The sequence below is a fragment of the Chelonia mydas genome, chromosome 24 (genome assembly GCF_015237465.2).
Source record: "Chelonia mydas isolate rCheMyd1 chromosome 24, rCheMyd1.pri.v2, whole genome shotgun sequence".
NCBI lineage: Eukaryota > Metazoa > Chordata > Testudines > Cheloniidae > Chelonia > Chelonia mydas.
In genome coordinates this window covers 11,470,187-11,487,061 of record NC_051264.2, presented here as the reverse complement: position 1 = coordinate 11,487,061, position 16,875 = coordinate 11,470,187, and the positions used below count along the sequence as shown (strand labels likewise).

The 16,875-nt window shown below is 57.3% G+C and overlaps 1 protein-coding gene across 6 annotated transcripts in view; it reads left to right on the top strand.

Annotated features, from left to right (window-relative positions):
- Positions 1–16,875, top strand: part of IGSF9 (immunoglobulin superfamily member 9) — a 46,815-nt gene that overhangs the window by 4,339 nt on the left and 25,601 nt on the right. For 3 of the 6 annotated variants that reach the window (XM_037883092.2, XM_037883091.2, XM_043535340.1), the window contains 2 exons: positions 13,007–13,159; positions 14,499–14,528. In XM_037883092.2, coding sequence (XP_037739020.1) covers positions 13,007–13,159; positions 14,499–14,528 — 183 coding nt within the window. Of the gene's footprint in view, positions 1–6,552; positions 6,615–13,006; positions 13,160–14,498; positions 14,529–16,875 lie in introns of those variants that run through there. The other 3 variants (XM_043535341.1, XM_037883093.2, XM_043535342.1) reach the window with 2 other exon arrangements.

Genomic DNA, 16,875 nt, shown 5'->3' with positions numbered 1-16,875 from the left:
GCCGCAGCTCCTCCCCGCCCCCCCGGCTGGGCCCCAGCCGAGGGCTGCTGCTGTCAGGCTGCATTAGTCACGCCCCATGGGCTGTGTAGTGCAGCAGGCAGGGCTCTCACCCTGCCCATGCCAGCTGGAGGAAGGGTTGGCCATGGGGCAAGGCAGGGAGGTGAAGGGATCCGTCCCTGCAGCTTGGACTGACTGGTCTGACCCTCTCCGCTGGTAGGGATGGGAGTGTGGAGGAAGTGGGGGGAGGGGTGCTGTGAGGGGCTGCAGGGGGGTTCCCTCCCCCACCCTCTTATGCCTAAGGCTCTGTGCTGAGGGGGGTGGGGGAGGCAAATCTGGCCTCAGCCACACGCAGCCCAGCTGAGTGTGGGGGAGGGGATGGGGCTGTGGACACATCAATGGGCACCTGCTGAGGCAGGAAACTCCCATAGTGTGACCCTCCCCTTATTGATGTGCTCGTGGCCTCCACTTGCAGGGAGACTCTCCTCCCTCCAGCCTGGGAACAGGCCTGTCTGGGGCTTTGTGAGACAGGTGCACTGCCAGGCTCTGAGCCCGCATCCATGCATGGCGTCACATGTCTGCACTTGAATGGGAGTGTTTCAGTGGCTCGGTGGTACATCTTTGCCTTGCATCAGAGTGTACTAGTCTCTGCTGGTCTGTGTCTTGCTGCCCAACGTGCAGGTGTCCTGCTCGGCGCAGGGCAAAGGGAAACTGGGGGGAAGCGGCACGCCACACGAGGTGCTGGACTCCCTGCAGCACAGAACCTTGCGGGGGCATCATGGGGTTGGGGCTGCTGAGAGAAGGCAGGCAGCAGATGAAGGTCCCGGCCTGAACAAGTCACTGGCCCCTTTGTGCTGTGCGCAGGAGCTGGGTGCCTTGGGCCTGGGCCACACAAAGGCTCTTTCTTGCCAGGGTCAGAGGTTAGATTGACGCTGCTCGTGGGATCTTTGTTACATTCTAATCCCATAATCCCAACTGGGGCTTGCTGCTGCCAGGGGAAATTCATGCCTGGGAGCCAACCACCACCTGGGCCTCCTGGCAGTTCCTGGGGCTCTGGGATGAGCTGGGATCCCGTGGGAAGAACTGCAGGGAGCCCTTGGCACAACCTTGAGCGTGGGCTTTTGTGTGACAATCACAGCCTCCTCCTTTCCCCAGTTGCACTGCCCTTGCATCACAGCCCCCAGACCCTGTGTTACCACTCACCCCCCATACTTCTCTTCACAGCCTCCTGGCTCCTGTTACAATCCCCGAGCTGCCCCATCCACAGTGCCATGTGTCACACCCACCTTCCAAGTCACAGCTCCCCCGCCCCCATCTACACCAACGTGCATCACAGCCCCCGGCTCCTGTTACTATCCCCACACCCCACCTGCACTTCTCTTCACAGCTCCTCCATCCCCCCACTCCTGTGTTACAGGCCCCCCGCTGCCCCATCCACACTGCCCCTGTGTCACAGACCCCTGCCCCATCCTCACTGCCCTGTGTTACAGACCCCCACTCCTGTGTTACAGCCCCCCCACTGCCCCATCCACACTGCCCCGTGTCACGGCCCCCCCGCCCCATCCACACTGCCCCTGTGTCACAGACCCCCGCCCCATCCTCACTGCCCTGTGTTACAGACCCCCACTCCTGTGTTACAGCCCCCCCACTGCCCCATTCACACTGCCCCGTGTCACAGCCCCCCCGCCCCATCCACACTGCCCCTGTGTCACAGACCCCCGCCCTATCCTCACTGCCCTGCGTTACAGACCCCCACTCCTGTGTTACAGCCCCCCCACTGCCCCATCCACACTGCCCCGTGTCACAGCCCGGTGTCACAGCCCCCCCATCCGATCCACACTGCCTTGTGTCACAGCCCCCCCACCCCATCCACACTGCCCTGTGTCACACCCCCCCACTTCTGTGTGACAGCCCCCACCACCGCCCCATCCACACTGCCCCTTTGTCACAGCCTGCTGTCACAGCCCTCCCGCCAAATCCACACTGCACCTGTGTCACAGCCCGGTGTCACAGCCCCGCAACCCCATCCTCACTGCCCTGTGTCACAGACCCCCCACTCCTCTGTTACAGCCCCCCCTTCCCCCACTGCCCCATCCAGCCTACCCCTGTGTCACAGCCCGATGCGCACTGTCTGTGTCATAGTCCCCTGACCCGTGTCCCACCCCTCCACCTCATCCATGCTGCCTCGTGTCACAGTGCTGCCCATCACCTACCCGGTATGTCCAATATTCCCTGCTCCCCACCCCACCCTTGTTGCCCTGAGTACCAGACAGCTCCCCCTACAGGAGAGGACTAAGTCCTACAACACCGTGGAACTGGGCACTGTCCTGCCTGTTCAGGCCCCAGCCAATCGCAGCTCCAAGAGTCGTTCAGTATTTGGGGACAAACAGAACTAAAATCTCCTTGGGAGACACAGAAGGACACACACATGCACACCACTCCCTCTCTCAAGCCAGCCCTGGGTTAGGATCTCTGTGTCTGAAGGGTCCTCTAGCCCCTCTGTCCCCGCCACACACACTGGGACTGAGCCAGCCTTTCGCCACACTTTTGTGGCTTGATCGCTGCTGGAGTCCTGGGGCTGTGTGCGCTGCCTGCTCAACCCTGCCTGGTGGGTCACTTGAAGGTTGAGCTTGGGGAGGGGATTTCGGCAAAGCTGCTAATTGGCAGTACTGGGTGGAGTGGGATTTGGAGCGAAGCTGCTGGAGAGGGGGCAGTGGCGTGGGAGGGGGATGTTCTCCTACTCAGAGGGTATTTAAAGTGGAACAGTGGCAGATTTTCGGGGCTCTTTGCAAACGCAGAGGCGTGAGCAACAGGATCTTCTCTTAGTGAAAGGGAATGCTGAAAGCTTTGGCTTGGGGCGGAGTGGGAGGGCCGGCTATGGGGCTGGGGACTGGCGGCCCTGCAGGCCAGGGCAGAGGCTGGGGGCACTAACACAAACCACATCCCAATAAAGGTCTGTTACAGCCAGACTCCGGGGGACAGGGTGGGATAGATCTGGGGCACCCAAACTTTGCCCAGGCAAGGCTGCATTGGCAAGCTATAGCAGGAGTATCCCTCCAGCGTGAGCAGGCCTGGCTGCAAAAATATTGATGGACTTTGTTTAAAAAGCAAAAATTTTAAAAAAAGTAAATCCCTCCTGTGCCCAAGCTGGCCAATGAGAGCTGGCATCTTGGACACCAAAATGCAGACCAAGAAAAGCCTGTGGCCAGCAGGGTGGCCCTGCACCCATGGAAATCGCAGCTTTCAACATGGGTTGTGTTGGGGAGGATTTAGGAGAAAAATGATCATTATATTTCAGCCAGCTGGCGTGGGAGAGACACTGTCGTGGAGGTGGGAGGAGTTGATATACACTATTTATCTGAAAAACTTGGCCCAGCTCTGCTGCTCAGCTGACAATTATGGAGTGCTGCCCCCAAGCTCTTGGGCGAGTCCCACTGGGCTCCCCCGCCCACTCTCAGATCACCAGCAGGAAAGACTCTGCCTTCAGAATGGAGCTAATTCCACCTGTCTGTCTCCTAATGCCTTTAAGCCCATCCCCACTGCCAGGATGAAGCACAAGCCAGACTGGAATCCAGTTCCTCTCCTGTGGCTGTGCTGACTTGCAGGACTAACGAGGGAGCTGATGGGACTCTGATGCCTGGACAAAGGGAGTGATTTGTTGAGTAGCAAGATACTACCTTGAAATAGCCAATCTTCAGAGTAGGAGTGTGTGCACGTTAATATTTAGGGGCTTGCTCCCAGCATGCACTGCTCTGTCCTTGGTTTGGGCAGTTGAGCTGCCCTCTGGGCTGCGGGTGGGCTGTAGAGTCCCTGGGTCAGGCTCTTTCCTGGCAGCGGGGACCACACATGGTTCAGCTTGCTCGTTCTGCACGGCTGGCCATGGGAGGGGAACCTATGCCCAAGCTGTTCACAGTCCTGCTTCCTCACCACAACCCCTGGCTCACAGCTGCTGGCCGGGTTACTGCTGGGCAGTTGCACACCTCCACAGTCTGGGGGGTCTCTGCCTCTTGGTGCTCACTTATGACTGGGGGATGGTCTTGCATTGCCTTTTCCCCTGCACTCTGACCTAGTCTCTGTGGAGACCAACTATTTCCTCCCCACACCTCTCCAGGGCCTCTGGCTCCAAGTCTGTCCTGAGGTCTGGAAGGCATTCTTGGCTGGCCTGGCTCTGGGATCCAGAGGCACCACCAGCCCTGTTGGTTCCCTGGTCAGAGAGCTGCCCCCGCTGCCCCACTCAGCCTGTGGCTCAGAGCTGGCTCCTTTCTCTCTGCAGCCATGGCTGCTGTTCCTGGTATGTGAGCTGCTGAGGGTAGGGGTCTCGCCAGGGCCGTTGAATGCAGGGTTCAGTGCTGCTCGCAGGCATCTCTGCAGCAGTGAGGGGCTCCCCCGGTGCTACCTACTGGCCAGGCCTGAAAGCACAGCAGCTTGTGGGGCCCCTCAGGGACAGCCCAGCCAAGGCTCCCAGCATGCTACATAGAATCATAGATTATCAGGGTTGGAAGGGACCTCAGGAGGTCATCTAGTCCAGCCCCCGCTCAAAGCAGGACCAGTCCCCAATTTTTGCCCCAGATCCCTAAATGGCCCCCTCAAGGATTGAACTCACAACCTTGGGTTTAGCAGGCCAATGCTCAAACCACTGAGCTATCTCTCCCCCCAAGATAGAGAGAGATGCTACAGGCATGTTTGTCACTGGTTAAGAGCCTGGTTTGGCTTAGCTCCCTGGAATCATAATGCAATGCCAACCAGTCAATGCTTCATCCTCCCAGGGCACCATCCTGGGCCTTTAGGTCTCTTGGAGGAGGATTTAAAAGCCTTGGGTTCTGTCTGCTTTGTGCAGGCAGTTCAAGATCCCAGGCAATTCCTCTTGATGCTAAACTTTTGCTGTGTTGGCCGGTTGCCACCTCCCCAGAGGTGGGTGCACTTCAGTACTTCTGTGTGCATCAGCCCTAATGCAGGTGCAGTGCCATGCATGGAAGCATTCTCCAGCGGCGGAGACCATGTCAGGGGGATGATGTATTTCGGGGTGGACTGGGATACTGACAGTGTGTCTCTACTCCCAATAGTGACTGCGATAACGGCACATTTCCTCCTCGCCCCAGCCAGCTCTGCGGAATGCAGCAATTCCCAGCAGCCCGGCATGCTCCAGGAGCCACTCCTGTGGGGGCAGCGGCAATGCAACTGGGGAGAAGTTCAAGTTGGCCACACCGGGGCAAAAGGGCCACCCAGGGGAGGGCAGCAAGAGGTTTGCCGAGCCCCTCTCCTGGTACTGATGGGGGAAAGAGAAGAACCTGGTTTGACTCATGGACTGCATGGAGGGAGCCTGGGGCTGGCACATGGAAAAGCAGATAGATACTGACCAGAGGGACCCAATTAAGGACAGAGGGGGTGCAGCTGTGACAGTCACTGGCCCCAAGGCAGAGTTGCACTGGGAGTGTGTGGGGGGTGGGTGGGCTGCCAGAGGCTGCTAGGCCTAGAGCTGTGCTTGGGGGAGAGGCTGGGAAGGCACTGGGCTCAGGGCAGAGCCGGGCTGGGGGGAGGGGCTGGGAGGTTGCGGAGCCCAGGGCAGAGCCGTGCTGGGGGGAGAGGGCAGGGCTGGGTCCAAGGTAGAGCCAGGAAGGGGCAGGGCTGGGCCCAGGGCAGAGCCGTGCTGGGAAGAGGAGGACTGGGAGGGTGCTGGCTGCGCTGAGGGGAGACGGCAGAGCTGGGGGCTGGGCCCAGGGTAGAGCCAGGAGGGGGCAGGGCTGGGCCCAAGGCAGAGCTGTGCTGTGGGGAGGGGCTGCGAGGAGGCTGAGCCCAGGGCAGAGTCCTGGGGCTGCTCAGTGACACCCTTGTTCCCATGGCAACTGGCTGCTTATTTTCAATCTTCTGTGGGGGATGAGGGTGAGTTAGGAGTGGGGTGGGGGTGGGGGCGGGCCCTGCCAGTGGGAAGAGCCTGCGGTTTCCCCAGGGAGGTCAGGCTGGGATTTCACATCGGATTTCAGTCCCGTTGCCGCAGTTCCCATGTGGCGCTTTTCAAACAGCTCCAGCCGTTGGTGGGAGCAGCTGGACAGGGGCCAGGAAGCATCTCACGCACACCCCCTCCTGTGGCATGCCCCCCGGGCCCATGATCAGGGGAAGGCAATTCCTCAGGATGCAGCTGCTGCTGGTGAGGCAGGTGCATCTGCTGGGCCTGGGGCAGGTCATGACTCTTGCTGTCTCCTGGAAGGTTGCTTCCTCCACGCTCCCATGTGCTGCTAGGCGGGCTCCCTGTGAAATCAAGGTGGGGGCTTGGGGGCCGGGAGTCACTTTCCCTGCCCAGAGGCCCAAAGACGCAGGATCTTAGTGCCACTAGACAAAGCAAGCCCTTCCTAATCTAGGCCCTAAAGCCTGAGCCATGGCCCTCTGTCCCTGCCTGGCAGCTGCGTGCAACCACACGCAGACAGGACTGGCTAAGGCAGGGCATGGAGTTCCTCTCTTCCTAGGGGCCTATGGGGCTGGCGGCAGATGTCCTGATCTTGCCAGCCTTGGTCTGCCTGACTTAGGGATGGCTCCATGGGGGCTGCTTTGGGGTGGCATTTGGAGGCCCCTGGGAATGGATTCAATCCAGACGAAGTGGTGCCTGCACACCATGGATACAGGTGAGTAGAGCAAGGTCCAGGGGAGTTGCTTCCGGCCTGCTGCAAGGAACTGAGTGTGGGGCACGGAGGGGGCAGCCGCCGAGCCCCATGTAAATCCCCGCTTGGGACAAGGATGTGGCACCAGTGCTGCTGCCTGGGGAGGTGTGAACAGTTCTTCCACTGTCCCGCCCTCCTTTTCCTCCTCCTTTCCCCATCTCCCCCATGTCCGTCAGTGCAGCCCCTGCCTTCCTCTCCCAGCCCTGACCTGCCACTCCTGCTTCCAGACACAGGAGCCGCTAATGGGGGGAGCTGCAGCCTTTGAAAGGTGGTTGCTAAGCAATGGGAGGCTGGGGTTGCTAAAGTCAATGATGTTTTGTTGCCAATCCTCTTGGTGAGTGAGGGGGAAGGAATGGGCAGAGCCAGTGCAGGGGATTATGGAGGGGTTGGGGGAAGGGATCAGGGAGGGGTCCCCACCACAATCTTTTTGCAGGGTTTAGTTCCTTCCAATGGGGCCTTTGTTTAGGAGCCTGGCTGCTGCTCCAGGGTGGGGGAGGGCAATTCCCCGGAGCTCCCCGCCTCACTGACTCTGCTACCCACCCCCACCTGGCCCTGCCCATGTGTGATACCCAGCACCCCTCCTCCTTGCCTGGAGGCCTGGGGCCTCTCAGCAGGCAGGCACAGAAAGGGCAGAGTGGGTTGGGGGAGAAGGATTCCAGGCAGCCCTGGGCCTAAATTTGAGCAGTCCCAGGGGCTGCTCTAATTGACCCAGGCTGCAGACCAGAATTGCTGGAGCATGTTCCCCTTTGCCAGGCAGTTGCAAGGGGTTAGCAAAGGGGATGCTGGGCCTGTACTGCACCTGCACTGGGCACCGTTATAGCAGGGCTGGGATCTGGCCCCTTATCTACACTGGCAATTTGCCTCAGCTCCCCCTGGTGCAGCCCCTCTGGCAATCAGTCGCAGCTGGGGGAGCACTAGGCGTACCAGCATTACCGACTCACCTGGGCCCGCTCTAAGCAGGGTTAGGCCACGTGGCAGTTAATGCGCTACTGGCTGGTCTACGCTGGTGCCCTTCACTATGGATGCAGCAAGTCCGGTCATGTAGTTGAGAGTAAACCTGGGTAAACTGAGTTTACCCACTTCCTGTTTGGGGCTGTGGAGTTTAGGTTAGGTTGGTTTAGCCATTTCATTGTTTATGTCTACAACCCTGCAGAGGGGCTGGTGCAGGGACAGGGAATCCCAGCAAAATGCTGGTGTGTACCCAGCCTGAAAGGGGATTGTGAGCGTAAGGCTCGGGGCAGAGGGCTGGTGAGCACATACATATGCGTGAATGTGCACGGACGTCTGGGGGGTGGGGGAAGGCGGGGGAGTATGTAGCAACCTGCCACCAGACCAGGAATGGACACTACTGACAAATGGGCACAAACACAGCAGAACACCCTCCTGGTGCACATCTAAGCCCTGTGACTGGGGTCTCTGTGACATGTGGGCTGCAGCTACACTAGAATGGGTTTGCCAGTGGAGCTTAAAATCATAGGGTTAGAAGGGACTGCAAAGGTCATCTAGTCTAACCCCGTGCCAAGATGCAGGATTTGTTGCGTCTAAACCATCGCAGACAGATGGCTCCAGCCTCCAGTGAGGAAGCTTCCACAACCTCCCTAGGCGTCTGTTCCATTGTCCTACTGTACTTACCATTAGGAAGGTTTTCATGAGATTTAATCTAAATCTCTGTGCTCTAGATCGAATCCATTGCCTCTTGTCCTTCCCTCTGTGACAAAAGAGAACAACTTTTCTCTATCTTTTTTATGGCAGCCTTTCAAGTTTTTGAAGACTGCTATCATGTCCCCCCTTAATCTCCTCTTTTCCGAACTAAACATACCCAGTTCCTTCAGCCTTTACTCATGTTTTGCATTCCATCCCTTTGATCATCTTTGTCGCTTGCCTCTGGATCCCTTTCCAGTTTCTCTACATCCTTTCTATACATTGGTGACCAAAATTGGACACAGTACTCCAGCTGAGACCTAACTAGCGCTCAGTAGAGCAGTTCTATCACTTCCCATGGCTTGCATGCTTTGCTTCTATTAATGCAACCTAAAATTGCATTTGATTTTTTTGCAACAGTTTTGCATTGCTGACTCATGTTGAGGCTGTGATCCACCACCACCACTCCCAGATTCTTCTTAGCAGTGCTGCTGCCAAGCCAGGTATCCCCCATTCCGTATTTGTGCATTTGGTTTTTCTTCCCTATGTGTAGCACCTTACATTTATCTTTGTTTAATTTCATTTTGTTGTCTGTGGCCCAGTTCTCCAATTTATCAAGATCCCTCTGCATTTTAGCTCTATCCTCCAAAGTGTTGGCAACCCCCACTAGCTTTGATCTGCAGATTTGATCAGTACGCACTCTAGTCTTACATCCAGGTCATTGGTAAAGATATTAAACAATACTGGATCTAGAGCAGATCCCTGTGGAACCCCACTTGAGACCTCACTTCACTCCAACATCATTCCATTAATAGTTAATCTTTGTTTGCGATTGTTTAACTCAGCAGTTCTCAAACTGTGGGTCAGGACCCCAAAGTGGGTCACGACCCCCTTTGAATGGGGTCGCCAGGGCTGGCTTGGACTTGCTGGAGTTTGGACTTGCTGGAGCCCAGGGCCAAAGCCCAAGCCTAAGGGCTTCAGCCCCGGGTTGCAGGGCTTAGGTTGCAGGCCCCCTGCCTGGGGCTGAAGGCCTTGAGCTTTGGCCCCCTTTCCTGGAGTGGTGGGCCTCAGGCTTTGGCCCCCCACCTGGGGCAGTGGGGCTCGGGTGGGTTCAGGCTTCAGTCCCCCCTCTGGGGGTTGTGAAGTAACTTTTAGTGTCAGAAGGAGGTCGCGATGCAATGAAGTTTGAGAACCTCTGGTTTAACCAATTATGTATCCACTTAATGGTAGTTCTGCCAAGCCCGCGTTTCTCCAGCTTACTTATCTATCAGAATGTCATGCGGGACTGTGTTGAAAGCCTTGCTGAAGTCCAGGTATATTTTGTCCACCAAACAGTTACCCTGTCAAGAAGGAAATCAAGCCAGTTTGGCATGATTTGTTCTTGGTAAATCCATGCTGGCTGCTAGTGATCACCCCATCATCCTCCAGGTATTTGCAAATTGAATGTTTTTACATTACTCTAGTAGCTTCCCAGGTATTGAGGTCAGCCTGACTGGTCTATAGTTCCCTGGCTCCTCCTTTTCCCACTTTTTAAAGATGGGGACTACGTTAGCCCTTCTCCAGTCTTCCAGGACCTCTCCTGTCATCCATGAATTTGTGAACATTGTTGCCATTGGCTCCAAGATTTCTTCAGCTAATTCCTTCAGTACCCAGGTGAATAGCATCCATCCCCGCTGATTTTAATTCATTCAAATCAGTCAGATCTCTGATATGTTCTTTACTTATCCCAATCTGCATCCCTTGCCCTTTTTTGTCTATGGCAACTTCGCTAGTCCTAGTTCCCCAAACCAAATGAACTACCCCATTAAAGGACTTTTTTGACAGTATAGCTCTGTTTACACAGGGGCTTTTGCCAGCACAGCTGTGTTGGTCAGAGATGTAGGATGGTTTTCCCTCCACATTCCTAACAGATACGACTGTGCCAGCAAAACTTTGTAAAGTGGACCTGGCCTTTGATAGCTTTTTAGGCCAAGGGAGTCTTGTGGAATGGGATTGTGCTGAGCTGGTGGGGAGTGTTTCTCAGTGAACTGTGCGGTAAGCCCATGTTGCAGAGTGTTCCTCTCGACCTGCAGAGGCCTACTACAGATCCCACCTCCATGCAGGAGAGGGATTGGGTGATGAGCTGTAGCCCTGGGAGCTTTGTGGGGCTCTGGGGTGTGTAACCCATGCAGCCCGAGTCAGCACCATCATTAAAAGGGATGAGCCTCAGAGACTGCGAGGTGGGGAGCCAGTGTGGGTGTGAAATGAGGGACAGTTGAGTAGTGACCTATGTTGAGACAAAGTGTGTGTGCTCACTCACGTTTATATGGGTGTGTGCAGGTAGAGGTAGGTATCTGTGGGTAGGGATCCTAGTGTGCACATACAGGAATGTGGTCATAGGCGAGGATATGTTTGGTGTACATGCTTATGGGTGGGTGGCAATGCATGTGTGTTTGTGGGTTGCATGCAAGTGTGTATGCACACTTGTGCAGGTGTGGGTGTATGCATACAAGTCCTAAGCAGTTGTCTCTCTTTCCCTGAGACAGTCTTTTTTTTTTTACACTTTGTGAACCCTTGCGTAGCTTGTTGTGCCCATGACGTATTGTACTGTATGTGTGTGCATGTCAGTGTGTGAGCATAAAGACATGGGTCTGTATAGGTGAACAAGGTGTGCGTGGTGTGTGTTAGTATGTGTGTATTAGGGTGTGTGTGTGTGTATGTCTATATCTCTGCGTGTGTGTGTTGGGTCAATGGATAAGATATTGGTGTGTGTAGTATATGTATCGGGTACGTGTGTATCAGGGATGTAGCAGTGTGTATTTGGGGGCGTGTAGCATTGTGTATTGGGGTAGCTGTGTGTATTACGTGTGTGTCTAGCAGTGTGTGCATGTAGTAGTATGTATTGGGGTAACTGTATGAGAGGAGTGTAGCAGTGTGTAGCTGAGTTGTAGCAGTGTGTATTTGTGTGGGGAGGATCTAGCAGGGTGTAGTGGGGGTACCTGTGTGAATTGGTGATGTGTAGCAGTGTCTAGCGGCGGTTGTTCAGCAGTATGTATTGGAGTAACTATGTATGGGAGGGTGTAGCAGTGTCCATATGTGTGTGTCGGTGGGTGTAGCAGTGTGTATTTGTATGGGGGTATGTAGCAGGGGTAGCTATGTGTATCAGGAGGATGTGTAGCAGTATCTAGCAGGGAGTGTTTAGCCACATGTATTGGGGTAACTGTATGGGAGGGTGTAGCAGTGTCCATATGTGTTTGTTGGGGAGTGTAGCAGTGTGTATTTGTGTGGGTGGTGAGTAACAGGGTAGCTATGTGTATCACAGGGGGGTGCGGTGTAGCCCTACATAGCAGGGTGTGTGTACACGTAGTGCATCACAGCCCCTGCACTGAGCCAATTGCCTGCTGTGCTCCTGAGCCGATTATGGCTCTGATAATAGCCCTGGGGATTAGGGGGCTGCATTTGCTGCTTCTTTAGGGTACTTATCCTCCTGCTCATGAAAGAGGCTGCGCACTGGGCCCCCAGTTGGGTGCTCTGCAGCCCCAGACAGAGGGACTGGGGGCAGCCCCTGCATCTGACTTGCTGCCCCCCGACCCTGCGCATGCAAGTGCCGTCCCAGCCTGCGGTGTGTATTCCAGAGCAGGGACTGGGACGCAATGCTTGAGGCCCGCAACCCCCACGGGGGGGGGGCGGGGGGAGAGATGGGGTCAGGCTGGGAACCAGCAGCTCAGGTGACTGGCAGGAGTAGGGACTGCTGGGGGAGGAGAGCTCCTGGGGGAGGCAGAAGTTACTGTAGCAGAGGAGGGGAGGTTCAGACTTTCAGGGGTTCAGTGAGGGCTCCAGGGATATGGGGGGAGGGGCAGGGGAGAGTGGATTGGCCAGAGCTGAGGCAGGGTGAGGGGCAAGGGCTTTCTGGGGATGCTGGAGAGGGGGAGGGGTGGCCTCAGGCTCCCAGGGAGGTGGGGTTAGCAAGGACTCTGGGGGAGGGGGCAGGCTGAGGATGGGAGGGGGGTTTGGGGGGTGGCACTGGTGGTTGTGGGCGAAGGGGGCTGGAGGGGGCTCCCTAAGGAGGCAGCAGCTGCTGGGGAGGGGGCCCTCAGCGCACAGCAATCTGCAGGACTTGCGGCCAGGGGCTCCCATGCCATAGTAGGTAGAGGAGACTGGTACTAGAGGATGATTCTGGGCGGTCTCATTAGTTCCTCTGTCCCAAGCTCCCTTTCTGCATCTCCCCTCCCCCACTGCCTTGCCCCTCCTGCCCCGCTGGGCCAGCAGCAATGTGTCTAATGCTGAGTCTGTGTATCTGACCTCGTCCTCAGCCAGGCATTTGTTTGCCGGGCAGTTCCCAGCCCCCCACCCCAGCCTGGAGCAGGAGCAGGGCTGTGAGGCAGGGGGTTGAGCTGTAGGGCCTCAGCCTGGACCAAGAGCCAGCTAACCCCTTTGGGTGGGTTGGGGAGGAAGCTGGGGTACTGCACTGGGAGAGGCCAGGATGTGCTGAATGGGGACTGGATAGAGCTCACTGATCTGGAGCCTAGAGGGCTGCGAGATACTGAGCTGGCACTGCCAGTGTTGCACAGAAAGGGTTGGCGCAGGCTGGGCATGTGCCCTCCAGCACACGGCTGGCCCAGGCAACTGCCCTCAAGTAGGGCGCAAGTCCAGGCCAGGCAGCTTCCCCTGTTGGTGCCTGGCGCTGCCCCCAAGCAGCTCGGTGGCTGAGTGACAAGCTGGCTCTGTGTTGGCAGGTCGTGTGCGGATCCAGGAAGGCGCCTCGCTGCAGGTCGACCTCCTGCGCGCCGAGGACCAAGGCTGGTATGAGTGTCGCGTCCTCTTCCTAGACAGGCACAGCAACGACGACGAGTTCCAGAATGGCACCTGGACCCACCTCACTGTCAACTGTATGTGCCAGGCCAGGCGATGGTGTGCTCTGGTGGGGAGGCCGGGCAGTGCCACAGGGAGACGGGGAGAGATAGAGGCAGTACCAGCCATGACCAGCCTCCCCCATGCAGGGACACTAGGGATCTTGGTGCCAGCTGTGACCAGCTTCCCCCATGCAGGGAGGCTCTGAGTCCTGGTGGCAGCCATGACCAGTCTCCGCCATGCAGGGACACTCTGGGTTCTGGTGCCAGCCGTGATCAGCCCCCTGCCCCTCATGCCAGAGCTGTCTGGGTCCTGGTGCCAGTGAAACCGAATTCCCCCCCCCCCCTTCCTGGGGCATTTTGGGTCCTGATGCCAAGCATGATCACCCCCATCCCTGTGCCAGGGCACTCTGGGTCCTGGTGCCAGTCATGTCCAGCCCTTGCCTGCATTGGAGGTCTCTGGGTTCTGGTTCCAGGCATGACCAGTCCCTCCCCTGTGACAGGGCACTCTAGGTCCCCGTGCCAGGCGTGTCCAGCCTTTCCCCATGCAGGGGTACCCTGGGGAGTGACCAGAGCTCCCTCCCCATCCTGGGCACAAGATTTGCCTGGCACCAGCAGCTATTACAGCCTTCTTAGGCACCTGCACTGGCACTGGTCTCCCCAGCTCTGTGTGAAGGAGGCATTGCCTCCCCTACGTAGGGCCTAGGTTTCCTAGAGGCAGTGCTGTGGGTGCCTGCCTGCACCAGGGCAGGGGCAGTGCTGGGCAGGGCCTGCTGGGGCCATCGTGGCCCCATGCCATGTCTCGGGCTGGGCCTGATGGCGCTCCAGGGTGATTGCGGGTGTTGGATCCCAGTTCCTCAAGTTGCAGTGGGGGAGGTTTAGGTTGGATATTAGGAAAAACTTTTTCACTAGGAGGGTGGTGAAACACTGGAATGCGTTACCTAGGGAGGTGGTAGAATCTCCTTCCTTAGAAGTTTTTAAGGTCAGGCTTGACAAAGCCCTGGCTGGGATGATTTAATTGGGGATTGGTTCTGCTTTGAGCAGGGGGTTGGACTAGATGACCTCCTGAGGTCCCTTCCAACCCTGATATTCTATGATTCTAGTATTGGAATGGGGGGGGGTTGGGGGTTCCCAAACCCTGTGGCAGACTCGAAGCAGCTGTGGGCAGGGTGTAGCGAGGGCTGAGTGTGCTGGGGACACACTATGCTCTGGGTCTGATCTCTGCTCCCTGTCCCGTCTCCCCCCCCCCCCCGCTGCACTCTGGGCCTGATTCTCCTCACCCGGGTACACACTGCGCTCTGGGTCTGATCTCTGCTCCCCACCCCCTCGCTGCACTCTGGGTCTGATTCTCCTCACCTGGGTACACGCTTGCGCTCAGGGCCTGATCCTCCTCCACCGCATTCTCCAGGTATGCTCTGGGCCCAGTTTCCCGCCTCCTTCCCCCCAATACACTATGGGCCCAATTCCACCCCACAGTGGGTACACCCAACACTCTGGGCCCAGTTTTTCCCCCACCCCTCCCCTGGGTATGCTCTAGGCCTGATCCCCTTCCCCGGATAAGCCCTGGGCCCAATCCTCCCTGGGCTCCTCATTTAGCCCTGAACAGAACGAGCACACGGTCAGGGTAAACACGGCTGAGTAGAGTGAGACCATCACACCTGCTCCAGCCCTGGGACAGCAGCAGTGAGGCAGGTCCCTGTTCAGTCCCCGCCCCTCTTGCCTTTGCTAGCCTCTGTGAAACCCTGGCAGCTGCTTTCCTCGAAAGCTCCACTTTTCCCCTCTGTGCCAAGCACATTAGCAGAGCAGCCGGCAAGCTTATTGCTCCATGAGCTGAGGAGCAGGGGGGCAAGCGCCTGGCTGGACCCTCCCCCAACTTGGGGCTGGTTACCTGCTGGGGCCCAGGCAATGCGTCTGCAGGAAGCAGCCCAGGGGTCCCGCTGTGCTTGGCTGGGCGCGCCCAGCCCACCCCAGAGTTTGCACTGCCCACGTGGTATCTCCAGCCTCCTTACATGAAAACACAGAAACTCCTGGCCAGGGCTCCAAGGCCAAAGCGCTCTGACAAGGTTCCAGACTGGGGGGGCCTCAGTTCTTGGGAGCCCAACTTGAGACTCTTCCGGGAGCTCTCTGCACATGCCTGAGGCAGCCCCCGTTAGGGGCTCCTGGTAGACATGTGGGTGTAATTCTCCTGTGCCCACTGGCAGTGCTAGCTCTGGGCATGTTGGCCAGGCTGCACTGCCATCACAGCCCTTGGCTTCAGCATTCCACACTGGATCTGAGCACATGGGCCCCATGGATGGGTTGCAGGGTCCCATTCCAGGTCTGTACAGCCCAAGTTGCTCAGCATAAATACGGGGGGGAGCCAGAGCGAGCCCCTAGCCCGGCGGGGATCATCCTGCCTTGGCCTAAGGATGCTGTTCCTGGAGCAGACACAGCCCCTGCAGGGCCCCGACCTCCACTCCCCCTTCCCAATCCACCTTCCCAGAGAAGCCTGCAAAGGGACCCAAACCCGCCCTCCTAAGTAAACACTTGTAAAAGGCCCAGCCTAACTATTAAACCTCCCAAAGAGCTGGGCCCGACCCTTGGACCCCAGGCAGCACACAATGAGCCTTTGTGCGGAGCCTCTTCTCCATTTATAGCATCAGGGGGTGGGGACTGGGAGGCCTGGATCCCAGGGCAGGTCCATCCCTGCCCTGGGCCTGCAGGAGCCACCCTGACGCTGTACTTCATGGCTTGTGGGCTTTCCCATCCTATCCAGCTGGGGAGGCAGAGGAGTTACCCGAATGCCTCTTTTCTGGCTCAGCCCAGCAGCCTGGCCTGGGGGCTGCAGGCACCCTGCCATCATCACAGGCCCAAGGGAGTGAGCCCTGCTCTGTACGAGGCGTTTGCACAGTCTGTGCCTCCCCTCTCCTTTGCCACAGAAACCCAGTGGCTGCCCCAGGGTCCCAGCAATCCCGGACCCATCAGGACCAGCACAGCTGTGTGCCTGGATGCTGGCTGGGCCCTGGGTGTAGTATGGACAGTGCCCTCTGCACTCTACAGCTGAGTGCAATGGACACAGGCCCTGCCCCGAGGAGTCTGCCATCTCCCTGCAGACAGGCCCTGCCCCACAGCTGGTGCCACCAGCGACAGCTGTGCACCGAGTGCATCAGTGTTCTGCACTCCCATGGGAGGAGTGTTCGGCACCCACTGCGCGTAGCAGGGTCATGTGTCTGCACCAGCTGCTCACTTCCCTGAGGGGCTGCCTGACCCCAGCTCCCCTCGCGGGGGTGGGATGAGTGCAGTGTTCCTGGAATTCAGGATTCCAGAGACTTAGAGGCTGACTCATTCACTTCTTCAAGCTTGTGTGCCCCCCCCCCCACACACACACACATACACATACACATATCAGGGTCACTTAGGCTGCTAAAGGTTAAAAGGGGCTGCTCCTCTTCTGGCCCTTTGTTTGCGGATCTGGCCCTTCATTTCCTTTGCTTTTATTTAAAAAAAAAAAAAATAGTTTAAAGTATCTGGGAACAAACAGTCTAATTCCGCATCACACAACAGACTTTGTTCACCCCAAAACAAATCTGTCGATATTTCCCATTTGCTGACATTTCTCGGCGTTGACAGTTTCAGTTTTGGGCTGAATCAAACTTCTTCCAGTTTGTTTATTTTTTTCAGCACTGCCAGTGAAGCCCCCAGTCCATCCTTGGCCCCACTCTGCTCCTCACTTCCCCACATGCTCCCTGCACAACACTGCACTGAGTCTGGCAGGG